At 42.4% G+C, this 27458-nt stretch overlaps 2 protein-coding genes across 2 annotated transcripts; one reads left to right on the forward strand and one right to left on the reverse strand.

Annotated features, from left to right (window-relative positions):
• Window positions 1–2215: 2215 nt before the first annotated feature.
• Window positions 2216–5818, reverse strand: NEUROD1 (neuronal differentiation 1). Its single transcript, XM_002812649.5, has 2 exons — window positions 5554–5818; window positions 2216–3987 (listed from the first exon to the last, which is right to left on the reverse strand). The coding sequence occupies exon 2, from the start codon at window positions 3974–3976 to the stop codon at window positions 2906–2908; it is 1071 nt and encodes a 356-aa protein (XP_002812695.1). The 5' UTR covers window positions 3977–3987; window positions 5554–5818; the 3' UTR covers window positions 2216–2905.
• A 13066-nt stretch (window positions 5819–18884) lies between these two features.
• Window positions 18885–20351, forward strand: LOC129058061 (histone deacetylase complex subunit SAP18-like). The gene has a single exon (XM_054549565.1). The coding sequence runs from the start codon at window positions 19530–19532 to the stop codon at window positions 19983–19985; it is 456 nt and encodes a 151-aa protein (XP_054405540.1). The 5' UTR covers window positions 18885–19529; the 3' UTR covers window positions 19986–20351.
• The last annotated feature ends 7107 nt before the right edge of the window (window positions 20352–27458 follow it).

The following is a 27458-nucleotide window of genomic DNA, read 5'->3' on the forward strand; positions in this document are numbered from 1 at the left end:
AAGAACACAGTCTAGATTTCCCTGTTTGTTATTTTGGAAGCTGGAATTCTTAAAATGTCATTCTTTTATTTCTTCTCTTCACTACAGCAACAGATTTTAGTTTGCATGGAGATGTCTAATTTTAATTGCAGGTGAAACTGAGCTACTTAATAGGTTAGATCAGATCTGAATGCTCACTTCATTACCTCCTACGCTGGAAGGCTGGTAGTATTCAAGTATCATATCAGTATTATGTCTCTTAAAGTAAGAACAGTGAGAACAATCCAGGATATAGAAAGCAACAGCTTGATTCCAAAATAACAACTCTGATTCACTTGGAATGAGATTGCTGCATTTTAGATAAAGTTGGGACTCACTTAAAAGTATTTCTGTCATGTGATGAAGGCTGATAGAAAACATGTTAAAATAATACATTTTAAATTGCTCTCAAACATTTTTTTAACGTCTAAGTATTCCTTACTGCTACTGTCACAGCTTGACACAGCCTCATTGGCAATGTTATTAGTATGGCTAATTGTTCCTGTCCATTACATTACTCACATTTTTCTGGAGCAGCTTGCTAAATGAGGTCAGCTTTCTGGAACCCCTAAATCACCAATGAGAAGGAGATTAAAGGAACAAGCTTGGGAAGGGGGGTAGTCATCTAATGTGGCACCCGAATCAGAGTAGAAACAATGGAGTTACTAATGACAGTAATCAGAGCACCACAGTAGGGCCAGGGCACAAGTGCCAAAATGATATTCCCTAGGAATCATGACTGTCAGTCAATACATCCAGAGGAAAAGAAATGCCAAACTCTTTTTTTTTTTGAAGTGGACTTAACAATAGACAGAATCATCCGTAAGTTTTTCCAGTGAGTTGTGTTCATGAAACAACAGAATAGTGCCCCGAAGGGTGGGGGAAGGAAATAATTACGCCTTCCTAAAATACAGTACAAATGGTGTGTTCTTCAGTACAAATAATCCATTACACTTTTTCATGGAAAAATGATGGAAATCATCACAAGATGTTTATAGAACAATTATAAAATGTTACTTCTCTTGGATTCTTTAAATTAATTAACTCATTTCCCTTTGGTACTTTCTAAAGGTATATAAATTTCTCTGGGACAGTACTAGTTTGCAAGATAAAACTGTTTAGTTCAGAAAAATGTACAGATAACAGAAGACCAAGAAAATAGTAATGTTTTATATGTCTTAAATGTATAGACAAACTAGGATACTTGTTTATATCTTGTTTGTTAATAATTATTAAAATCCACCTTTTAAAAAAAAGAAATAGAAGAAAACATGTAACAATCATTTTTAAAAATGGAAATAAAAATCCGAAAGGTGAAGCCACTTAAAACAAAGAAAAAACACACCGTTTGTACTGCCGTCCAGTCCCATATTCCAAATAATGAAATATCAGTTAGGTCTTTTCATTATCTACAAAGAACTGGTGACTCCCTGTGCAAGATAAACAGACAACAGCATACGCCAAGGTAAACTTTTTTCTTTTCTTTTATTCTACATATAGTGTTTAGTATTTTTTAACTCAGCAAAAAAGCAACTATTTTCCCCAGAAATAAAAACAAAATCCCTTTAAGAAAAAATGCAACAATTGCTCTCACTTTCAATACTATTTTATTGCAACTGGATGAATGTTTTCTAAATTGTGCATTACACCATAATATACAGGATTACAAACAAAATTACAGTACAGATCGATTCCAGTGGTACCAGCATCACATCTCAAACAGCACTTATTCTGGACTGCATTTTACATGCAATAGCTATTGTTCTAATTATGAATTAAATGGTTTGAATTTATTTAAGCTACTGTACTAATTGACTACAATAGATATAAATCCCAACATTAACAACCTGATTAGATTTAGGCTCAGATTTATTACATGAATATATGACAAACCACCATTTTTGTGACTATGTATAAAATCATGCATTTATATTTTCTGGAAACATCAATAGCTTCAGATTCTCTGTAAAATCATGGAATGCAAAGGAGTAAAAGACTAAAAAGTAACAGTGCAAATTGTATGTGATAGTCAAGCAGCTTTTGATTTAAAGAAGGGTATGTTGGCATTTATTTATAATATGTATATACAAGCTTGTGCAAGTAATGTGTTGAATTGATATGTTTTGATAGGGAATGTATCTCTTAATTTTTTATTCTCTTGAAAATTATGATTCTGGTTTTTATTTTAGGGAGAGGGAAAGACTTTAAAGTGAAATGAATTGCTCAAATTGTGCAATTTTTTTTTTTTACAATTGGAGAGGAAAGAAGTGCTAAGGCAACACAATAACTTTCTAAGCACTTTTCTGCTGGTTTAAATTAGTTAAATTATTTTGTATAAATTAGATATAATTCTACTTTTCTGATATGTATAAAAATTGATGAAGCTGCATGGTTTTAAAATAGGAAATCCACATTATAAAAAGTCATTAAAAATTCTGTACAAAATCACAACAAAATAATTCAGCATGGGAAAGATAACAAGTAGTAAAATGCTGGTTGAAAAATATATATTTATATATATTTTAATTGGCCCATTACTAGTTTAAAAATTGCATAGATCCTAATTATTGCTTGTGATTTTGTTATCCCGATCAGATAATTAATACGATCTGAATACAGCTACACCAAATTCGTGGTGTTTTTTTTAACTTCACTGTATTTTTTTTTTCAAAATAGAAGAGCTATAGAAAATAATACATAAGGTGAACAGGAACTTTGATCCCCTGTTTCTTCCAAGGCAGTAATGACAATAAATACATATATCACTTGAAGCTTGGAGTATTTGCACTTTGCAGCAGTAGTACCCAAAGGGCTGCCTTTTGTAAACACGACAGTCACTGTAAGCACAGTGGGTTCGTTTCCCGGAAATGGTGAAACTGGCGTGCCTCTAATCATGAAAGATGGCATTGAGCTGGGCACTCATGACTCGCTCATGATGTGAATGGCTATCGAAGGACATAATATTGTCTATGGGGATCTCGCAGCGAGGGGCAGCGGTGCCCGAGAAGATTGATCCGTGGCTTTGGGCCCCTGCCAGGGTCGCTGCAGGATAGTGCATGGTAAAGGCATAATTTTTCTCAAACTCGGCGGACGGTTCGTGTTTGAAAGAGAAGTTGCCATTGATGCTGAGCGGCGGGCTGAGGGGTCCATCAAAGGAAGGGCTGGTGCAATCAGTCAGAGGGCTTTCAAAGAAGGGCTCCAGCGCTGCGCTGTAGGCGTGCGGCGGCGGCTTAACGTGGAAGACATGGGAGCTGTCCATGGTACCGTAAGGCGGACTGGGCAGCCCAGGCGACTGGTAGGAGTAGGGGTGTACAGGGAAGGAAGCGCTGGCCGTCGGCAGGTGCGGGGGCATGTCCTGGTTCTGCTCAGGCAGAAAAGTCCGAGGATTGAGTTGCAGGCAGCCCGCAACCAGGTTGGTGGTGGGTTGGGATAAGCCCTTGCAAAGCGTCTGAACGAAGGAGACCAGGTCTGGGCTTTTGCCTGAGCGCAGGATCTCCGACAGAGCCCAGATGTAGTTCTTGGCCAAGCGCAGAGTCTCGATTTTGGACAGCTTCTGCGTCTTAGAATAGCAAGGCACCACCTTGCGCAGGTTGTCTAGCGCCGCGTTCAGTCCGTGCATGCGGTTCCGCTCCCGGGCGTTAGCCTTCATGCGTCTCAATTTAAAACGCTCCAGGCGAGCCTTGGTCATCTTCTTCTTTTTGGGGCCGCGTCTCTTGGGCTTTTGATCGTCATCCTCCTCTTCCTCTTCTTCCTCCTCTTCCAGGTCCTCATCTTCGTCCTCTTCCTCTCCCCCGTTCCTCAGTGAGTCCTCCTCTGCGTTCATGGCTTCGAGGTCGTCCTCCTTCTTGTCTGCCTCGTGCTCCTCGTCCTGAGAACTGAGACACTCGTCTGTCCAGCTTGGAGGACCTTGGGGCTGAGGCTCGCCCATCAGCCCACTCTCGCTGTACGACTTGGTCATGTTTCGATTTCCTGCATTCAACAGGGGAGAGGCAAACAGAAAGAAAAGCAGAAAAACGCTATATTCAAAAGCCAGATACGCCTTCAGCTTCCACTCCCTAAACCTGTACAAATGCTTGCGAAAAGTACCTGCCCATTACAAAATAAATGCCTCTGAGAAAAAGTTAAATGCAGTGTTTTATAATGGCGCGTGCGTGTGCCCCGCTAGTACGTAGGAGTGAGGACAGGACTGGGGGAGGGCAGCGAATATGTATATGTGTACACCACTCACGCATATGTGTTTGTATCCTAGTGATTAACTTAGATGTGTTTATGGTGGTTGCCCGACAGGATAATGTGTGTGGAAATGACTGTACATTTCAGCGACTTCATGTTTATCCGAATGTGTTCAAAGTCACTCACAACTCCACAAAAAAAAAAAAAAAAAAAAAAAAGCTGAAAAATCACATATTCTATTTCCATTTCTGTCCTGGCTTCCAGATACTTAGCGATTTAAGTTGAACAGCCATTGCGTAATTTACTAATACTGGAAGCGATTTGTAAGAAGATTACACCGACGGGATACTGAAAAGCAAATGCAGAAAGGAGGAAAAATAGTTTCCACCAAATTGTTTCACCATCAATGTAACATTTGGCAACAAAAGTGGACAGGGTCTTCCACCCCTCCCTCGCCTTTCTTTTCTTGCCTTCCATCTCTGGCCCGCCGCTAAATTTCCACCTTGTACAAAAGCGCTAGCTGCAGGGCGAGGACTGGGGGCGCGGCGCAGAGCGCTCTCCCACGCGCCGGGCATCAGGTGCGGAAGGCTCCTCTCTAATAAACAGCCCATTGAAAGGGCCGCCCGCTCTTTATTGGGGCTTTTCAAAGTTCGCCTCAAACCTCCCTTTAAAAGATTGAGTAATTATAATGGTCAGCGATTGGCAACCGCGAAGTTGCCCCTTCTAGTAAGGAAAATAAAAAGCCTTTAGTAAAACAACTGAATTTCTGGCTCCAGTAGTGGCTGCTGGGGACTTGGCCGCCTCTCGAGCGGTAACAGGTAGCAGGAGTGAGTCCCTCTCCCTTTCTCCACTTTCCCCCCTCTCAACTAAACTATCTCTGAACCTGATTTATTTTCCATGGTGTGAATACTCAAGGTATCCACGTCCCTTTCATTCACTGAGAACACAGTTCGACACTCCCAATGTGAGTAAAATACATGCACACAAAATATACATTGATAACACAGATTTTTTTCTTACTGTAAGAAGTGAGAAAGTGAAGTCATTATTACTTTTGGGACTTTAAAATCAGCACCAGCAGATAATCATAGTTACCGCGTATTCTTTTAAAAAATCCAAGAAGCTCCTATGCTATCCACAAAAGAAACCCAAATTTTTAAAATTTAAATTAGAAAGCCTGCAGGGGGTACTTGAGTGACACGACTCATTATGTGTGAGTACTTATGGGCAATTATGGAGAGGGATGCTGGTCTCAATACACATACACACTCTCGCAAACGCACACATACAGAATATGTAGGTGCATCAGTCTTCAGTTATTGCTTCTATTCTAGGGCAAAAAAATGAAAGAACTGTAATTACCTTTGTTGTTAGTAGGTCCTGAGCAGTGATAGTCTCATAACCCTGGGGCCTCCGGACGCCGTGCCTCCTGCGTGGGCGAATTCCTCGTGTCCTGGCCGCGCGGGCGCTCAGGTTATATAGCCCAGTTAGTGATGCTAAGCGCGGGCGGGGCCACTAGCTGAGGGGCTAGCAGGTCTCTGCGCCTGACGCCTGCGCACGCGTCCAGGCTGCGCTCCCCGTTCTCCCCTCCTCCCCACTTCTCCCCACGCCTTGCTCGTCTCCCGCCCTCCTCCGACAACCGCTCCCCTCACCCTCCACCCCTACCCCCGCCCCTTCTCCTTCCTCCCCGGCATGCGCCATATGGTCTTCCCGGTCCAGCCAAGAGCCTGGAACCACGTGACCTGCCCATTTGTATGCCGCGGAGCGCTCCATTCCGGCCCCTTTGTGGCCAGAAGAAAGTGGCCCATCTGTCGCCAGTTAGAGACTCCGCGGACCTGTTTTTACCCGCAGGAGAGATTAACCCTTTCAGGCGGCAGAAGGGACAGGGGATAGAGGGGGGAGGGGATTTGAGGGAAGGAAGGGAAAAGCCAATGTTAACTAGGTCTAGATCAGAGCGAGTGGCCTGCTTTCGCGCCGGAAGTAGGACAGAGGTGAAAGAGGCAGAAGCGGGGAGACTGAGGCACCCAGTGAAGAGTCCTTGCTCCTTTCGATTTCTTGCCCTGACACTGGCATCCAGAGCAGCATGACTCCTTGCCCTCTCTGAAAGGCCCATCCCTTGGCTTCTTCTCCTTGGCAGACGCTTTGATCTTTGGCGCCAAAGGATGGCTTCTCCTAATCTCCGTCGGCCCCTCTAAGCAAACATATACGCCATATAAAAGCGGCTTCATTTGTAGACGCAGCGTTGAGATTAGTTCCCCAACCTCCCTAACCGGATCGTCCTCTCCCAGTTCCTTCAGTACAGAAAAGTTGTACCTGCCATTCTATCCCTACCCTACGTGCAATCCTTCATGTCCTGACCCTCAGCTACCACTGTCCCTCCAGACCCTCTCACTACGTCAGTCCCCACCTCCATTCCCAGGATCTTGTCCTTAAAGCGAGCTAGTCCTCTCGAGGAGGTCTTGGTTCCATTGGCCTTTGCGCTCTCTTATGTGGGAGCTGGGGACTTCTTTGACGGTTGGATTCTGCCTTTTAACCATGGCCACTGGGTTGCTGCAAAGGGCACCCTCACTCAGCCAGTCCAGGGACGCTTCTGGTTCCCTGGCCAGCCCGCCCTGCACGGCCTCGGCTCTGTAGTCCAGGAATTGACCACAAGTACGGTGGTGGACACCTCGCCACAGCCGGACCTGCGCTCTTGCTCCCCTCAATCTCGGTTCTGCATAAGATACTTGATTCAGACAAGCCTTTTCAAAAAGAAGATGCAATGGGCCTGTGCTGAACGGGTCTTTCTTATCTCTTTCTAGAAACGCCTTTAGCACAACCCCGGGAAGGCTTAATGGCTGCGCACTCCTCCAGACTTCAAAGCCTCTGATTTGAAACTCCACCTTGAAGGTCAAGCAAAGACCACAGAAATTCTTGATCAGTTCTGAAGGAGATATATTGTTGCCTAAATAGCAATTCTTTACTCTTTTCGAACAAGGGTTTTCCAGAATAGATTTTAAAGAGAAAGAAAGAAACTGGCCTGTCTACTCGTTCTTTCCCAGCTTTGCCTCTAATCCTTCATTAACTAACTCCTTACCCCCTCCCAGACCTGAAACCCTCTGCAATAAATACCTCTTACGTGGATCGCTTATTAAAGGCAATTGCACTAAACATCCCTCGAGTTTGCAAACAGTGTCAGGGTTGAGAGGCTGGATTGGGGTGCATCTGGGAGAGAGTGGGGACGGGAGGAGAGAGTAGGGGTAGAGGAAGAGGGTCCTAGCCGGATCGCCGGTGTCTGAAGGTAGCAGGTGCAGCCTTCCTGCACAGTACTAATCTAAAAGGGGAAGAAAAGAGTTGTGCCACCGAAGCGTGGCGTGAATCGTTGTGGGGTTCCGGAGTTTTGCTTGCTTTTCTACATTCACTCGGCTGACAAAGCGCATAGGGGAGGATAAAATCATTCACCCAGGAGCCTGGGCCCAGGATTTACCCCTGTACTGTCTGTATCTTCAGTGTTGGGCTAAAACTCGAGGGCGTCGGTGTACTAGCCCTTAGAAGGTAGTACACAGCCCGAGGTTCGAGGACGTTTGCGGCAGGGCCAGGTTAAGTGCTGCCCCTCACCCGGCAGCTGCCCAGACTGGCAGCACACCATGCCTCAGGCATAAGGAACTCGTGCCTAGGCTCTCATTTTTCCAACTTTGGGGAGTTCCGGAGGAGATCTGGGGACGGAGTGGGAGAAAGGACTCCAGCTAACTTCGAGGTCAGGGGTAGCCTAGAGGTCCCTCTGCTAAATCCTTGTCCTCATCCCCAGAAAGCAGAAACTTCTCCAGTTCGCGACATCCTGTGCAATACAGGAGAATTATGGTGGAGTCAGATGTTCTTGAGCAAGAGGGACGCCCGAGTGTTTTGCCAGACGGAGACTCAAATGCGTAAAGTGCGGGAATTACAAGTCTGTTTCCTCCCTCTACCCTTGATAAATTCATCTCTAATCCCACTGCGCGTTGTTCGCTCAGGCCTGGGGATTTGCACAAAGGAAAGGTCACTCCAGGATGTTTCAGAGACCCGGCTGAGGTTGGGTCTCACGGTGGCTGTACCTAGGCTTCCCATCCCGCAGCTCTCCGATGTGACCCTCCTCTGCGCGGAAAATTTCGACCCGGGGCGCCGGCATCGCGACTCTCAGCCAGTGCCCGCGAGGCTCCCGGGAGATGCGGGTAGTAAGGCCCTAAAGGGAGGAGCCTGGACACGGCCTGGATTGAGGTGCGTTTTGTTTGGGGTTGAAGGCGCCAGAAATTGGGGCGAGAGAAGAGAGTCGGTCGGATCCGGGAGAGGACAGAGCTGAAGGCGCGGCGGGGCTTAGCGCTGAGGACCTTCTCCGAGGCCCCGCTCCGCCTCCTTATTTTCTTCTCTTTGGACTTGTTTGGACGGTTGCACACTTTTCCCCCTCCTGATTCCCTAAGTTTTTTCTCTCTCCCCTCGCTGCCCGTTAGCTGTACTCCCCCAGCTCCTGTCCCTACTGGGCGCTGCAGGCTACCCAGCGGCACGCGAACCGCACGCGCGGACAACAAAAGCCGCTTTCATGACTCACTGCCCTCGAGCAATGCCCCAAATCTGCCGCCTCCCGGGTCCCCGCTCTGAGCGCGCGGCGCGGGCCGGGCGTCCCGGCCGTTACAGCGGCAGCCGGAGCGCCCGCGGGAAGGGGGGCGGGAGGAGGCGTGTGGCCGGGGGTGGGGAGAGGGGAGTGCGGCCTGGGCCGGGCGGAGGGGAAGGGCGAGGCGTGTAGGGGGATGGGGGTGGGGAAGGGACGGAGGCGTGTGGCCCGGACGTAGGGGGTGGGAAGCGTGTGGCTGGAGGCGAAAGCGGGGGGCGGGAGGTTGGGGGAAAAGCATTCACAGGGCCAAGATAAAGAGCAGGGGCCGGGCCGGCGTCGCTGGCGGTGACCTGTTTCTCAGGGAAACAGATGCTCGCTCTTGCAAAGGGAGGTTTGCGTTCAATGAAAGGATCAAGTGTGGCCAGGGCAGCCCGGCCGACCTCGAGAGGTTCCCGCGTCCTCTCCCCGCCCTGCCTAGGAGGGGGGTGTCGGGGCCTGGGCGCGGGAGAGGGGGGTGAAGGGGCCGGGTGGCTGAGGGGCCCGCGAGACCGTGGGGCTCAGAGGCCGCAGGAACGGAGGGCTGAAAGCTGCAGGTCCTGCACAGGCTGGGTAGCTCGGAGGCTCTTGAGAGCTTCGGGGGATGAAGGGGGGTTGATGCGGGTTCTGACCAGACCGCCGACGCGGCGCCTCCGCCCCGGGGGAGGCAGTTGGGCTCCCGGGTCCTGGCCTGAGGCTGGAGCTGCCCAGGCTCGACAGGCAGGCGACCGGGGAGAGCCAAGAGCAACGAGAGATGCTATTAAAATGCCTCGCCGTCGCCCCGAGCGCAAAACCCATCCTCCCCAAATCTCCTGGGCTTGCGGCATAATCTTAATTAAGATAATTGATTCATATTGCACCTGCGAGAACGGAAAAAATTGATTTCAACCCCCAACCCCACAAATCGCTTAGAGCTATTGGATGGAGCACGACGCGACTGTGATTTAGGGAGTGATTTAGTGCCGGGCTTCCCCAGCTCGGCCTGCCTGGGCCTTTTTATTTATTATTTATGCCCTCCCGGTCCCGACGGGGCTTTGGTGGCTCCTTTCTCGGCTCCCACAGGCCTTGGAAGGACTTGTCTCTGATTCCCTGTCAAGATCCAGGGGCTTTCCTTAAACTATCCAACACTCAGAATCAACAACGTAAAATCAACTCAGTAGGAGCATCTTGGCAGGCGTAGGTCACGGGCACAATTGCTCAAGGCCTCGTGCGTCCGATGCCCTGTGTGTGCAAAAGTGTGTGATTGCGCTTGAATGTACGTGTGTGAACCCGTGTGTGTGCAAGACTATGTGAATGTGTGTGCAAATCGTGTGTGCACATAAATAATGAGTGTGTGATTGTTAGTGTGTATGTGAACATATGAGTGTGTGCCAGTGTGTGTCAATGAATGTGTATGTGAGTGTGGGCATAAGTGGGTGGGTGTGAGAGTGTAAGTGTATGCCCACGGTCGCACTTGCTCTCGGGTGAGGAGCGTGAGCAGAGGGCGCACACCTGTTTCCCGGGGATCGAGGAACAGCTTGTTGTCCAAAGGGGATCGCAGGGCCAGGGAACTGACAAGCACACGCTATTTGCCAACCTTTGCCTTAATAGAAAGAAGCAAGTAAACAAAAATCCTCCGTAGCTGTGTGTAGCTTCAGGAGTGGAGAGCCGAGACACACCGACGGCGCCGGAGCGTCGCAAGAACAATGGCTGCTGCAGTGGGTTGGGAGAGAAGACCCGGACAAGTTCCTAAAGGCACGGGAGGAACGCGGGCAAACCAGGTTTAGGGCCGCAGGCGAATTGTGGAAGGAATGACTTCCTCAACCTATCAGCACCGTGGACAATTCCCACTCCAAAGGCCCTGACCTTCGGCCTACTAGATTCAGCAAAATCTCTCTTCCTCCCTTCCTTCCTCCTTTCCTTCCGCCCTTCCTCCTTTCCTTCCTTCCTTCCTTCCCTCCCCTTCCTCCTCCTTTCCTTCCTTTCCTCCCTCCCCTTCTTCCTCCTTTCTTTCCCTTCCTCCTTTCCGCTCTTCCCTGTTTGCTTTGTTTCAAAAAAACAAACAGACAAACAAAAAACATGGGGCGCCATGACTGAGCTTTTAGTCAAAGAGTCCTGTAAGTCTGCATCTAATTAGTCACATATTCACAGTAAGTTTCCTATAAAACTAGGTAGCCAGATTTAGGGGTAAGGAAAGAGCTTAAACTATAATTTGAGCTGGCTAGTCTGAGACAAAGACAGAAATCATAAATTGAGTAGCTTTCAAAAAGGTAGTCATTATTCCAATATTTGCACTTATTTGCCACACAGCTTCAAAACCAAAATGAATTTCTTGTTTACTGTCCATAGAAATAATAAAATATCTCTAAAAATGTTTTTGAATTTGCTTGTGTTTTATGGAGTATAAGTTTTATTGAAAATATAAAATCTTTTTCACCATCACTTTATCAACATTTCAGTTATTTCATACTGTAAACAATTTCTGGTAAATTCACGAAAAAATAAGCCAACAGAAGTTAAATGGTATTATTCACTCAGATTCAGTGAGCCACACAATTAGCTAAATCATGCCAGATCTAAAATATTACATATTGAATAGTCATAACTTATCCAACATATACTGGAAAAGTCTAGTAAAGACATAACTGAGAAGAGAAAGCTCCTTTGGTACTTTGAACATCTGAGAAATACATACACCATATCCCCCTCCCCCACCACACACTTATTGATGTAATTTTCAAAACATCATTATTATTAGTAAACAAAATCCTTATCAAGTATTATTCACACTTCACTGTAATGAGAAATATAATCATTTTTGATTAAAGAATTCATCCCTGGAGTCTCACCTTCTTTAAATAAAATGTTTTCTTTCCTTTATAACAAATGCATTTCACTCAAATTAAATATTGATAATTTGACCTTTTATGTCTTTAACTAATCAAAGGGGGAAAATTCCAAATGTAGATCTTGGAGTTTGGCCTTGGTGGGTCTTTCCGCTTGAGTAGGCACTGAGATTAAAGGAGTCAAACTTCCTCTTTCACTGCTCTCTCCTTGCACTAATTGCTTATGCAAAAAATGCAGATTTGTATTAATTAGTAACTCCACTGATTAGTTCTGTGGTATTTTCACATAATAAATCATGCTGCAGACATGAATTTTGGCACATCACCCAGTGGTGGCTCGGCTGCAGTACGGGTTTCTTATTAAAATAAAATCTCTGACTAAATCTACCTTTCAGATGCAGGTACTGTGAGCAGCCACCTGCTGGGAGCACCTGCCATGGGAAATTACTTTCACTCAGTGACAAGCCACTTTAGGGGCTCAAACAGAACAATTTGATTATGAGGTTAGGCTCTAATAATAAACAAATAGTTAAACACATACATACATACGTGACACAAATGTGCCTAAGCTTTAGACACATTTTGCAGACAATGATGTAACAACAGATAATTTACTTGTAATGGGACTAGATGTTTAAAAACAACTTCCCAAGTTATCAATAAATACCTCAGACTGTTTTCCTCCTGTAACATCTTTGCTCATTTGTGAGATGGTCTGATATTTTGAGACTCTCACACAACTCACACTCATTGACTTTACCCACTCCCCAGGCAGGCAAGCTAGTTCTGGAAGGAAAAGAGCCACAAAAGTATCAAGGAGAGGAATATGAATGCCAAGAGCCCTACCAGAGGGAAATGGGCACCCCTGCCATCCTAGCATCAGATGAGAAGCTGTGAGGCCAGACACCTACAGTTGCGTGATGTGAGGCAAATTCTTCCTTTCCTATTGTTCACTATACAAACTTTTACACAACTTCTTCCTTTTGAAAAGTATTTAATTTGATAAAGCAGATTACAACCAATCTTGCCAAGATTATGAATTAGGCCCAGGTGTTTTCTGTGCTCTTTTAACCCTTTACATGCCCTTGTTTTCTAATCACTAGTGACGCCTTTCCAAGACCCCTCAGGTGCTCTCAGCACCTTTATGTTCTTTCTGTTACCTGCCAATCTATACCTGCTGCTTGTTGCAAGGAACCTGGAAATTTATGCATCTTAAGAGGTTGAGAATGACGCTGAATCTGATGCCTGTAACTGAGGGGGTTGCAGAATCACAAGGTACAAAGAAAAAAAAATAAAAATATTGACATTCAGAGATTAATAAAGGCTAAGGGAGGTATATTTCAGATGGAGGCTGGGGCATGACGTTCTGTTCAGTTTGTGCTACGCAGGTCGCAGCCTCCATCTTCCTTCATGACTTGTCCTGATGCAGGTGGGTATGTGGGGGCTGGGGATTGTGAAGCCTCTAGGGAGGCTCTCTCTCTCAACATCATTTACTAACCCTTTCAAACTTAGGTGGTGAAAGGAAGAGGTCATTTATTTTGTGATGTTGTTATTTATTTGTCTTTGATGTGGGCAATTATTTATTTATTTATTTATTTTGAGATGGAATTTCGCTCTTGTTGCCTAGGCTGGAGTGCAATGGCATGATCTTGGCTCACCACAACCTCCGCCTTCCGGGTTCAAGCAATTCTCCTGCCTCAGCCTCCCGAGTAGCTGGGATTACAGGCATGTGCCACCACACCCAGCTAATTTTTGTATTTTTAGTAGAGATGGGGTTTCCCATGTTGGTCAGGCTGGTCTCGAACTCCTGGCTCTGGTGATCCGCCCACCTCGGCCTCCCAAAGTGCTGGGATTACAGGCGTGAGCCACCGCACCTGGCCTGGCAGTTTTTTAAAGAAGTTAACCCAAAAGTCAGGAAAGAACATAAAATTTAAAGCAGCTAAGTCAAATATGCTTTTTCTCCTTTGAATTTACCCTGGATCCTACTTCTTCTGGAATCACATGGACTAGATTAATAGTCTCTCATGAAAAACAAACAGACAAAAAACAAAACAAAAATAACAGTCCTAAATTTTTATGTTTGTCCACAATGCTAGAGTGGTAGACAATATGGAGAGCACCCGGGCTGAGCATAAGCAAAGGCTATAAAACTGCTTCACGTTTTCGTCAGAGAGCTTGTCTCCTCCTTCCCCTCCTTTCAGAAACTGCTGATTCACTGGGCAATAAGCATATTAGCAAATCTATATTGAGTGCCATTATGTGCCAGGCACTGTGCTGCTAGGTGCTAGGGGCGCAGGAGTAAATAAACATTAGATTCAGCTTTCTTGATGCTTTCTTCCTAGTGGGAGAGACAGACTTTAACGAGGTTTACTCACAAGTGAGTATGTACCTACCCAACTTGAAACAAGTGCAGGAGTACTCAATACCCAATCTCACTTCCTTCTTGCATGCCTTTCTAGAGTAAACAGTCTGGAAAATTACAACGAATAAATTAATTAAAAGTTTCCTATGTGTCCTAGTTGTGGTATACATTCTGCTAATCAATGCATTAGACTTTTATTCGGAACCAGCTACTTGAGAGAGCTGGGAGACAGAAGATTTATTTGTCTGGCACAAATTCTAGTGCAAGGTATTAAAGCCAGCAAGTGTGTGACAGCTTTCTGATCAGGACTCAAGCAAAGGTAGAAGCTTTCTTAGCCTAGTTTTGTGGTATGGTTTTTGATACTCTTCCTGGAATCTCAGGTTAGAGTCTGTTTCTTCAAGCCTCCTAACACATTTCTTGTAAAGCTCTCCAGGTGATGAGGGACACTAAAGTTTGAAAACCCCTAATGGTTCTCAATAACACACCACACCTACCTTCTGATCTCTTACATCAAGGAGCAAAAACTGAGAATTATAATGACATTTGGGAAGATTTAAATAGCTCCAGCTACTCTGAATACTCAAGTTCCCCTGAAAGCCTTCTTTTACAACATAAGAAGTCCCTCCTGCCACTCTGAATACTCAAGTTCCCCTGAAAGCCTTCTTTTACAACATAAGCAGTCCCTCCTGCCATATCAAATGAGGCTGATCTTGGTTTGCTTGAAGTTTCCTCTGACATACTCAACTTGCAAGAGGATGTAAATCCTCTTTATAACCCATTCCTTCCCCTTACCATTGCTTCCAATCTGTGACTAATAGGGCTCAGGCAGGACAAGAACAATTTTGTACCTAGAAGAAGGCTAATAAGTAATTGCAAGGTTTTGTTCATTTTTATCGTGCTCAATGTGGGGGCAAATGTGTGGGTATAGATTTTGCAGATGCTAGCCTGGAGGGATAGAATATTACTTTACATCAGGCTGAATTTCTGAATACTGTTGTAATTGTTATTAATTCTGGATTCAAAGTGCTGCTGAAACCTCTGAGTATAGTTTTCATTGTCTGCTCAGAAGGTTGAATAAAATATTCATTCAAAGCTGACCTACATTGCATGAAGCTTAAATACCAAAAATTTCTCAATGTGATGTAGAAAAAGCAACCCAAAGTTTTAGACAGAAAAGGTTAGAGTGAATTCATTATGGGCAAACTTTTCATCTACCTCCTAACTATCCCCAACACATGTGCATTTCATTGGGAGGGACAGCATCTTTGAAAAATCCCCTTCAGGCTGGGAAGGAAGGTGGACAATGTTACTATTAAATGGTATCCCTGATAGAAATTGGGATAATTGGTTTCTGGGATGACGGTCCAGGGGGCACACATAAGAGTCAGAGACAAAGTGGGATTTTTACTATAACCCACAGTAATTGGGGTGATCTAACACAGGAAAACCTGTGGCAGTGTCTTAACCTTTCATGGGATTCATATAATTGTATGAGGTCTGAATAATAATAACAATAATACATGGGATGATAAAACCTGATCAAGGCCTGTCGTGAATTACCATGATGTCATGATAGCTGCTCACTCAATTCTGAAACTTGAGTTTATTTCCAAACATTGAATATAGAGGAAGCCAGGTAACCTGAAGAAGGACCTTGTGATATCATCAGAAGTACTTCCTGTAAATCTTTCTCCCAGCCTTCTCCAGAAGTATCTTTGGTCATTTACCATGGTAACTGTGTAGTGGGAGATGGGAAATAGCCAGATTTTTCAGGGAGTATTGGCTCCTGAATATAAATGAACACGATGCAGAATGTCACTGTGATGTATCTGGCAGAATCTGGGATACATGCAGTTTAGGTGACAATTGGATTTGCGGGCCTAATTCTGTCACAATGGCACTTATAGGTCTGTAAAAGCATCCTGTGATTGTTTCCACATTTCCATCATATAGAGATGAGTGAATGTCCATGCTTCCTTTCTGACCCCCAAAATGAGGGTCATTATGGGAGAAAAGGTCAAATCTTGAGCTTCCTCTTCTTACCAAAAGTACAACTGCACACTGGGGGAACTGCAGAGATTGATCAGCATCAGAGATTTGAAAGACATCAAGTGATATGACAGTAGCCACTAGTTATCCCCCGGTAGCTGTACTCTCTTTTTCTCTCACAGAAAGAATATCTCCACATTTTACCTAGGGTAACAGCCATTCTGAAAAAAGACTACATTTCCTGTCACATTGCAGCAGCATATGACCATGTGACTAAGTTTTGGCCAATGGGATGTGAGTGACAGTGACGAGAACAACTCCTGGGTCTTGTCATCAAAATAAAGTGATGTGTCTATCCCTTCTTCTTTCTCTTTTGTGCTGGCTGAAATGCAGACCCAAGGCACCACCATAGAGACAATGTGGCAATAAGATAGAAGGAATTGGGTCATTGATAGCATAACCATACTAGCTCTAGTCTGCTTACACAAGGACTTTCATTTGAATGAGAAAGAAATTTTTATTTTGTTTTTGCCTGTATCATTGTGAATCTCTCTCCAGCAACTGAATTCATATGCTAACAAACATAGGTAGTGATCCCTGTCATATCTCCGTTATAGAACCCCTTTCCTTGCCTTGTGCAGATGGGAGTCTTAAAGAATGTCAGCAGAATTACTGTAAACTTATTCTTGGCCCACTGCAACCTCCATCTTCCGGGCTCAAGAGATTCTCCTGCCTTAGTCTCCAGAGTAGCTGGGATTACAGGCGCCCAACACCATGCCCAGCTATTTTTTTTTTTTTTTAATTTTTAGTAGAGATGCGGTTTCACCATGTTGGCCAGGCTGGTTTTGAACTCCTGATCTCAAGTGATCTGCACACCCCGGCCTCACAATGAAGTGGTGATTTTTCAATGCAGATACTATTCCACATGATATCTTTTAGTTGAGTAAATCAACACAATCCTGACACGTGACATTCAGCGTTTGTTCTGGCATTTTTTTTTTTTTTATAAGAGGAAAAGGGTCTTACTGTATTGCCCAGGCTGTCTTGAACTCCTGGCTTCAAGCAATCCTCCTGCCCTGAGTAGCTGGGATTACAGGCTTAAGCCATAATGCCAAACTAAAAACTTTTTGAAAAATCCCAATAAGTAAAGAGCACAAGAAGTAGCTTGCTTTGAGATATTCTATTTCAGGTATACCAACTCTTTCACTCCTTGTAATATAGGAAGTGGCAGACACCCTAATTGCATCAAAAAGGTGCATGATTGCCAGAGAGTGAGGAGTAAATCCAAGGAAAATTTAGGGTCCTGATATCTCAGTGAAAATACGGGGGATCCAATGAAATAGGGCAAACAGATTCTTCCAAAATAAAAAGCAATTTACTTCACTTTGCACCATCTATGACTAATATATTTTGCAGAGTTTTCCTCCCAAGACTATTAAATTAGATTAAATTAATTTAATTGAAGAGAAAGGGAAGCTAAATAAAGTCACTGTTCTTATCCATATCTAACTTTTGATTTTTTTTTGGTGGTTATAAACAGCCTGGACAAATGGCTTGAAATATGAAAGACCTAGTGCTCTTCATAGTTTGAATAAATTCTATACAGTGTGGGATAGGAAAGCCACAAATGATATGCAATGTGAAGAAAACTTATTGTATAGATAGTTAGGAGATAACTTTAAAAATGTGAAATAAGGAAGTCAAGGATGCAAGGAAGAAATGTGCATGATTAAATAAAATGAGAAACTAGAAGAATAAAATGAGCAAAAATATTTGTATGTAAGGTTTTTGAAAAAGAATCTTCACAAATTTCCCATGGAAATGTAAACTGGTATGGCCATTGTAGAAACATCCACACGGTTTCTCAAAACGTGGGAGTTAACATATGACCCAGCAATTTTACTCCTAGGTATATCCCTAAGAAACTAGAAAACATCTTCTCATAAAAACTTGTACACAAATGTTCATAGAAACATTATTTGTAATAGTTCAAAAGTAGAAACAGCCAAGTATCTATCATCTGATAAATGGATAACAAATTTGGTATATCCATACAATAGAATATTATTCAGCTATAAAAGTAATAAATGCTACAACAAAAACAATCACTGGAGACACTATGCTAAGTGAAAGCAGCCAATCACAAAAGGACAAATACTGTATTATTCTACTTATATGAGGTATCTAGAGTAGTTACAGTCGTAGAGACAGAATGCAGTTTAGTGATTTCCAGGGACTGGAAGGAGGGAAGAATGGAGAGTAAACAGCTAGTGGGTAATGGGTTTCTTTCCAGGGTGATGAAAATATTCTGGAATTAGATAATGGTAATGGTCGCTCAACTCTATGAGTATACTAAAAACCACTGAATTGTATACTTCAAAATGGTGAATCTTATGGAATGTTAATTAGAACTCATTTTTAAAAAATGGGTGGGAAATGCAATTGCAATAGGTCTTCTCTTACCTTGTATGACACCACATGCTCTTGTTTTCTCTTTACCTCTTTGACCACTCTTTATGAGTTACTGTGCAGATTTCTCTTTTGTTCATCCCTTAAATCTTTGGTTTTCCTCAGGGTTCTCTCCTAGGCTTTCTTCTGTTTTCTTCTTACACAATCTCTGCATTAGTTAGTAAGGCAGTTAATGCTTTGAACAATTTTCATACGCACAAATTTCACTTATTACTGTTCAGTTAAATGACACTAGACCCCACATGGTTTAAATTTCAGTTACGCAGTGTATTAATTGTGAGTAACTGCTTAACGTATAAGCTTCACTGCTAGCTCTTTAGTACACGAATCTCTACGTAAATAACAGACATATATCATGGTCAGTGACCAATCACATCAGTTGTTTCAAATTCTGTTAGTGATTGGTCACTGCCCATCTGTTATTTAGTTTATGCACAGACAGCAAAGCCTTACTTGGGTGGCCTCCTTCTTTCCTAGTATTAAGCCCATATGACGTTAAAGAAATGAATATTAGAGAAGAGTGACCAACAGCAATTAAAGTGCAGCAAATAAATTAAAAATGATAATGCTGGAAGTGAAATTGAATGTGATGAGGAGATTTGAAAATGGAGACAGCAAAGTAAAGACAGGATGAGACCTAGGCCCGCCTGAAGCTAGTGAACAAATGATGTTGAAGAAGTCAGATCATTCAAAAACAAGGTAATGTAGCTTCGACATTGTTTAGTTTAAGTTGCACTCAGAACAGAAAGCTGCTTAGGGTAAAAATGGAGCATTTACTTCTACTTAGGATTGAACAGTGTAGTGAAAACAAAAACCCAATCAGCTTAACAACTATCATGCAGGCCAAACTCTGAAGTCAGGTGCTGCATTGAAAGGAATCAGTAATTACAAGGAGACTGAAGATAAATGTTTCCCTGACAGTGAAGGCAGATTTGACACTTGCTATTCAAAAGACTCTAGGCTGGCAGCCACAGGAACTTCATGAAGGCAAATGTATAGACTTAAAAGAGTAAAGTGGTTGTGACAAAAAGGATGACAATATCCCAGAGGAAGTAACCACAGTAAAGAAAAACAGGCGGGCCGTAGGAGGAAGATGGCGGTGGGGTCGCGCATTATGCGGGAGGAGATTAAGAAGGAGCCAGAGAACCCGATCAACCGTGAGAAAACATGCCTGCTGCTGCTGCGCATCTTCATCACCAATAATGGCCACCACCACCGAACGGACGAGTTTTCCCGGGGAAACGTACAGTCCAGAGAGTTGCAGATCTACGCTTGGATGGATGCAACCTTGAAAGAACTGACAAGCTTGGTAAAAGTCTACCCAGAAGCTAGAAAGAAGGGCACTGTCTTCAATTTTGCAGTCGTTTTTACAGATGTTAAAAGACCTGGCTATCGAGTTAAGGCAGTTGGTAACACCATGTCTGGCAGAAAGGGGACTGATGATTCCATGACCCTGCCGTCGCAGAAATTCCAGGTAGATTACTTGGACATAGCAATTACCCCTCCACATCAGGCACCACCTCCTTCAGGGCACATGAGGCCACATTAAATTCTATTTAGTATTTCTTGTATTTATTTTTTGGTCAGTTATGTAAAATAAACTTACTCTTTTTCCTCCCCAGATTATTGTCATTAAGCCTTTGAATTCTAAACAAATTATGATCCATCATCTATTTAGGAATTAGATTTGGATGGGCTATTGTATAATTACTAATAGAAAGTCCATATGTTTCAAGCCTTTTTGTAAAATATGAAGAAAGTGCTCTTAGCATTCTATGTAAAACTGTACTGTTAAATATATGTGTGTAATAAAAAAAGCAACAGAAAAACAGACAAAAACGCTTCAAATTAAAGGAAATCTCAGAGATATTTTACGGCATTGAAAGGGCAAAAGGTAAAATGTTGGAAGGTGATCCAAACTTATAAAGGAGTATAATAATTCACTAAGACAGAAAAAATCCTTGTCCAAACTACTTTTGATACACTTTTACAAAGAAATACAACATTTGAACGCTTAATTATCTAATAAATTTTAGTATACTAAATAAATATTAGTTTTATAAGTTTTTAGTTTCTCAAAATAAGAGTCTTCTTTAATATTTTAACAAAAAAAAATCTAAAGGTCTTGGACCAACTTTTCAGAGTTTCAGCTCGTAAAGTCATTTTTATTTGTTTATTTATTTTTAAAACAGAGTCTCACTCTCACCCAGGCTGGAGTGCAGTGGCAAGGTCTCGGATCACTGCAACTTCCACCTCCTGGTTTCAAGCAATACTCCCACCTCAGCTCCTGAGTAGCTGGAACTACAGGCATGCGCCACCACACCCGGCTAATTTTTGTATTTTCAGTAGAGACAGCGTTTCGCCAGGCTGGTCTCGAACTCCTGACTTCAAGTGTTCCACTGCCTCACCCTCCCAAAGTGCTGGGATTACAGGCATGAGCCACCACACCTGGTGGTAAAGTCATTTTTTATGGTCCTGCACTACTTTGCAGAGCTAGGGCTGCCTATATTCATTAGGATACACCTCAAACTGGTATAAGAAAAGCAGGCACTTCATTGGCTCACATATTTGAAATGCCTAGTCTTTGGTCTTGCTTCAGGCATGGCTGGATTCAGATTTAAAATGACATAAAAAGAATTCAATTACCCTTCATCTCAAACTCATATATTAGATTCCTTCTCAGGTTCAATGTGATGGCCTCCAGTTGCTGTCATCCTCATGGTGGCAAAATGGCTTCAACAGTTCTAATTTCATATTTTTCCTGGTTCCTAGGAAAACCTGGTTCCTGGTTCATATTTTTCATAGGTTCCTAGTCTAATGGGATTGAGTGGAGTAGACTTTTATTTCTAAGTCAGCAACTCCTGCACACATCCTTAGACTGACACTTACTTTACTAGTTGAGGCTGCCAACCTTACACCCCAATCACTGTGGCCAGGTGCGTTTCATATTCTATCCTTGGGGACAAATTTGGGTGGAGCCCCATCCAAATCACACAGATTATTGGTGAAGAAATGCAAAATACTCAAAAAAATTAAGGAGAATATGCTGGCAGACAGACAATAAACATCCATGAACTACCCTTGGTCCTACACCTTTAATTGTCCTCCACATGAGAAGGGCTCCAAGATCTGTCCAGAAATTATGAAGTATGTTCTCTAACAAGACAACTCCCGTTGGATTCCCTGCAAATACCTCAAAATCAATGTGTTTGAAGGTGAACCTCTTATGTCCTCCACCCCCAACCCCAACCAAGTCTATGTGTCCTCTTCGTTCTCTATCTCAATGCATGTCATCACTATCCACCTTAGTTGCTCACACTAGAAATCTGGGAAATAGCTTAACTCCTTACTCTCCCTCACCCAAGACTAAAATTAATCACCAATAGACTCTTGTTAACTGTAACCCTAGTATTTTTTAATTCAACCTATTTCTCTTCATCAATACTTCTCTTGTCTCATTTCAGCTGCCATCTTTATCTTTTGCCTGCATCTCAGCAATAACCTTTTTAACTTAATGCCCAGTCATTGCTTTTAGTTTGAAAATGTTTGTTAAAATACACATGACATAAAATTTGCTTTTATTTTATTTCTTTATATTTTTTTTGGTGGAAACTTGCTCTGTTGCCCAGGCTGGAGTACAGTGGTGTGATCTTGGCTCACTGCAACCTCCGCTTCCTGGGTTCAAGCGATTCTCCTGCCTCAGCTTCCCAAGTAGCTGGGACTACAGGTGCATGCCACCATGCCCAGCTACTTTTTTTGTATTTTTTTGTAGAGGCAGGGTTTCACCATGTTATCCAGGATGGTCTCGATCTCCTGCCTTTGTGATCTGCCCACCTCGGCCTCCCAAAGTGCTGGGATTATAGGCATGAACCACCGTGCCCGGCCATCTTAACCATTTTTAAGTGTACAGTTCACTAATATTAAAAACATTCACATTGTTTTGCAACCATCACCACCATTCATTTCCAGAACTCTTTTCATCTTGCAAAACTGAAACTCTCTACCAGTTAAACAACAATTCCCCTTTTTTCTTCCCCCTATCTCTGGCAACCACTATTCTACTTTCTGTTTCTCTGATTTTGACTATTCTAGGTACCTCATATAAGTGGGATCAAGTGGTATTTGTCTTTCTGTAATTAGCTTATTTCAGTTAGCATGTATCAGAATGTCCTTCACTTTTAAGGCTTGAACGACACCCTATTGTATGTATATATCATATTTTGCTTACCATTTATCTATCTATGGATACTTGGCTAGCTTTCATGTTTTAGATATTATAAATAACGTTATTATGAACATGGGTGTACAAATATCTCTTTGATCCTTCTTTCAATTCTCCTGGGTCTATATCCAGAAATAGAATTGCTGGATTATGTGGTAATTATATTTTTAATTTTTTGAGGAAGTGCCATACTGCTTTTCACAGTGGCTGCAACGTTTTATGTTACTAACAATAGCACACAAGGGTTTCGGCTTCTTCACATCCTCACCCACCAATGCTTGTTCTGTTCGGTTTTTTTTTTTTTTTTTTTGATAGTAGCCATCTTATGGGTATGAGACACTAGACATTGATTATCTTCTAAACTTTTTCCATACTGTAGCCAGAATTATCTTCAGTAAACATATCATGGTCACGTAACCTTCAGTTGCATGTTTAATTCCTTCAGTGGCTTCTCATTAACTCCAGGATAGTCTGACCTCCTTTAACATGTTTTATAAAAACTCATTCATGATTTTTTCCCTGGCTAACTTTTCTAGCCTTACTTCTCAACTGCTCCCTTTTCCACCTCTTCCCCTATAGCTCATCCTCCACTTCCTATATACGCATATACACTCTATACATCAGTCACTCTGAAATTTGTTCATGTCTGTGAAAATGCTATACTTCCCCTCATCCCCAACACTATTCCTTCTGATAGACGCGCTTTCTCCCTCATCACCTGGCCAGCTCCTGCTTATCCTTGAGGTCTCAAGATAGCATTTTCTCCAGGAAAATTTCCTTAATAAATTCCCTCCACCAAGCTTCATTAGTACCCTTACTATGTGTTCCCAGAGCACTTGATCTTTGCCCTAACACAGTATTCTGTGTCAATCACACTCTGTAATTGTCTGCTTACTTATCACCTTTCCTCTAATCCCATGCTGGCCTGTGTGGCTCTTGGACACTAAACTGTAACTAGTATGACTGAGGAACTGAATTCTTCACTTCAATTGTTACAAATTGTAAATTAACACTGATATCTGAATCAGTTGTAGTAAAAATTTAAAGATGTTTGGAACAACTTGGGTATGTGAGTCTACTTTTTCAACTGTAAGTTGATGAGATCTAAATACAGATGAGAATTAAGCATCTGAATTGAGATGTGCCGTAAGTATAAAATACATTGAATTTTGAAGACTTAGTACAAAATAAGGAATATAACTTTTTAGATAGGTTACCTGTAGAAATAATATTTTTGATATAGCAGTTTACATAAACTATTTAAATCAATCTTATTTATAATTCAGTCACTTTTTAGTATAGCCACTATAAATTTTTAATTACATATGTGGCTTACCTTATATTTCTATTAAACAGCACTGACCCAGACTATAAATTCTGTAGAGACAGGAATCACAACTGTCTTCTTTACTTATTTTTAAAATTTTCATAGCATTCACCATGCGTTGGGTGTTAATCTATGCATTAACTAGGAATTGCAAGCATTAACTATTCTGATCCTTATAACAACCTTTTGAGCTAAGTAGTATCATTATCCACATTATACATATGAAGAAATTTACACAAAAAGATTCACTTAACTAGCTCAAGGTCACAGAGTTGACCCTATGGAGTTAGACTGTAGAGGGGATACAGAAATTATACTCCCAATAACTTTATTACACTGTTTCTTGTTTGTTCTCTTATTACAGGTGTCCAGAGAAACAATTACTACCCAACTTTTTAAATTAACAACCATCATGATTCAATTACTCTTTTAAAATTAATCAATCTGTTCATTCCATAAGTATTAATTGAACTCTTAGTGCCAGGTACTGTGCTGGGTAATAAGGACTCTAAGTTGAGTGAAACAAATGCTTTATTTATAAAGAAACTCGTTCTGATGGTGGTGACAATCATATAATGAAATAATAATAACAAAATATTATATTATACAACACAAATATACATGAAGGATCACCCATATCAGCCTGGAGAAGACAACAGGAGGGAAAAAGTGAGGGAGCATCTTGAACAATGAGTAGGAGTAAACTAAAAGTGGGTGAGTGGGAGGGGAGAGGTAGTTGAAGCAGGGGAGAAGGTGAGCAGAGCTAAGAAATAGCCTGGTGTTGGCCGGACACGGTGGCTCACGCCTGTAATCCCAGAACTTTGGGAGGCTGAGGCGGGCGGATCACAAGGTCAGGAGATCGAGACCATCCTGGCTAACACGGTGAAACCCCATCTCTACTAAAAATACGAAAAATTAGCCGGGCATGGTGGCGGGCGCCTGTAGTCCCAGCTACTCCGGAGGCTGAGATAGGAGAATGGCGTGCACCCGGGAGGCTGAGCTTGCGGTGAGCAGAGATCATGCCACTGCACTCTAGCCTGGGCGATAGAGCAAGACTCCGTCTCAAAAAAAAAAAAAAAAAAAAAAAAAAGAGCCTGGTGTTGGTCATGGAAGTGGCTTAAGGCAGTAAATAACAAGTTCATATTTACCTACACAAAAGATCACTCTGGGTGAAGTTGGAAAAGAGATTGGTGGAAAGTAATTATCACTTAAACCAGAGAAACAATTAAAAGCCTATTGCTCTAGCTCTGAACACAGATGATAGTAGTTTACATTAAAATGGGGGCAGCGGTGAAGGAATAGACATATTTTCAAGATATTTAAAGGATAAGACCCAACTTGATATTTGGTTGGCAGAAAGGTGGGGGCGGGGATTTGTTGCAGATATTTCAAGTTATTTAGTCAATATGTATTTTCACTTTTTTCCTGCTAAAGGAACTCTGGCTTTCTGAGGAGCCAATGTGTTCATCTTGAATAAATGGATCTTGTTTGGACTAGTTCAATTATAACAATACTGTTCCCTATTTTCTCAGTCTCCCTTGTAGCTGGGGTAGTGATCTGGCCTATTCTGACAAGTGAACTGTAAAGAGAAGTCTGCTGGGAGGCTCTTCAGGAAAAGCTGTTTCCTTGTAAAAGAGACTCACAAGACTGCTTCTTTCTACTTCTGTTTCTTTTGAACAAGAAGGTGATGCAGTTCTGTCTCAATTCCGTCAGGGAATACCACATGAATTGTAGAAATATTGCTGGACATTTTTAGGTTATTGAATCAACACCACAGCAATCTGCCTTGAACCTACTTATGTGAGAGAAAGAAAACAACAACATTTAAGCTACTGTAAATTGAGTTGTCCATAACTTGTAACTGCACATAACTATTTGATATTGGGTTAAATGAGTAGTCAAGTGTTTTCTCTGGTTTCTGATTTAAGCAATTAGGTAAATAGTATGGGGAAGTCTGGGAGTAGAGCAAGGTTAATGAGAAATTTGTTGGGCTAAAGACTGTTTATGCTAAGTTTGATGGTTGTGTGCATATCCAGGTGACAAGTGGCCCATTTGATATACATGTTCAAATTTTGAAAGAGAGCTCTGCCTTTGAGACACAAATTTGGGACACATGAGCATACTAGCATCAATTCATCTAGAAAGAGAAAGATACATAAAAGAAAAATATATTGCATATAAAATTATACCTTTCAAGTACAAATATGACATGCAATTACCAGCCTCGCCTCAAGATATGTAGAGCTGGGATGTTATCTGGCTGCCTAGTTTGAAGATAGGATACAACATCACTTGAATATAGACTAGAAGCATGTAAGAAAATAAGGAAATCCAGTAGCAATATGTATGTTTGGGTTCCTTAAAAGTAGACCCTGAGACAAAAATTCAAGTTATTTGTGAAGTTATCCCAGCACACATAGGTAGGAGAGTGGAGAGAAGTGATTTAGGAAAATTAAGGAAGTTAACAAAGGATGTGTTATCAGGCAATTACTTCTGTGGGTAACTGGAGCTTTTACTGCTGGAGAAATCACAGAGCCATTATACAACATATGCCTCAGAGTTATTCCACCTGGGTATGAGAGACCTGGCCTGTGTATAGACCAATTTCTGTTGGTCAGTACTAAAGGCTGCTCCTACATGCACAGGCAGAACAGGCTCTACAATGAGATGCAGGGGCTGGCAGTTGAAAGTCTGTCCAGCATACACTGTAATGGTAAGGTCCAAGGATTATGGGTGAGGATTATTGTCAGTATCTGAGATGGAGCATAATCAAAGCCAGGAAAGCCATAGGATAACACTGGGGCCATTAGAAAAGAGTAAGAAGAGTTAAAACAAAAAAGGAGACAGACCCTAAGGGAATTTTCTGAGTTAAACAAGGTGTTTACAGTGACTCAGATTATTCCAGCCATCTTGGGTATCAGCAAGAAGAGACGTAAGGAACACTATGCTATAAAACTGCAACTTTGGTGGCATTTGAAAAGTAATTCCTGTTTTTACTACTAACTCTTAATTCTCAGCAGACTAAAAATATGTTTTCCCATCTTAAAAAAGAACAGTTCTTGAGAGAAAATGAAACAAAGCAACCAAAACCTCTGTCCACTCCTAAAATATTTCACTCCATCTTTTTTTCTTCTTGTAGTTGTTTTGTAATTTTTAAAAATTTAACTTTCATTTTAAGTTCAGGTGTACATGAGCAGGTTTGTTTCATAGGTAAAATTGTGTCATGGGGATTTGTTGTACAGATTATTTCATTATCCAGGTATTAAGCCTAGTATCCATTAGTTATTTTTCCTGATCCCCTCACTCCTCCCACCCTCCAACCTCCACCCTCCAATAGGCCCCAGTGTGTGTTATTCCCTTCTTTGTGTCCATGTGTTCCCACTTATAAGTGAGAACATGTGGTATTTGGTTTTCTATGTTAGTTTGCTAAGGATAATGGCCTCCAGCTTCATCCATGTTCCTACAAAGGGCAT

Source organism: Pongo abelii, chromosome 11, assembly GCF_028885655.2.
Source record: "Pongo abelii isolate AG06213 chromosome 11, NHGRI_mPonAbe1-v2.0_pri, whole genome shotgun sequence".
Taxonomy (NCBI): domain Eukaryota; kingdom Metazoa; phylum Chordata; class Mammalia; order Primates; family Hominidae; genus Pongo; species Pongo abelii.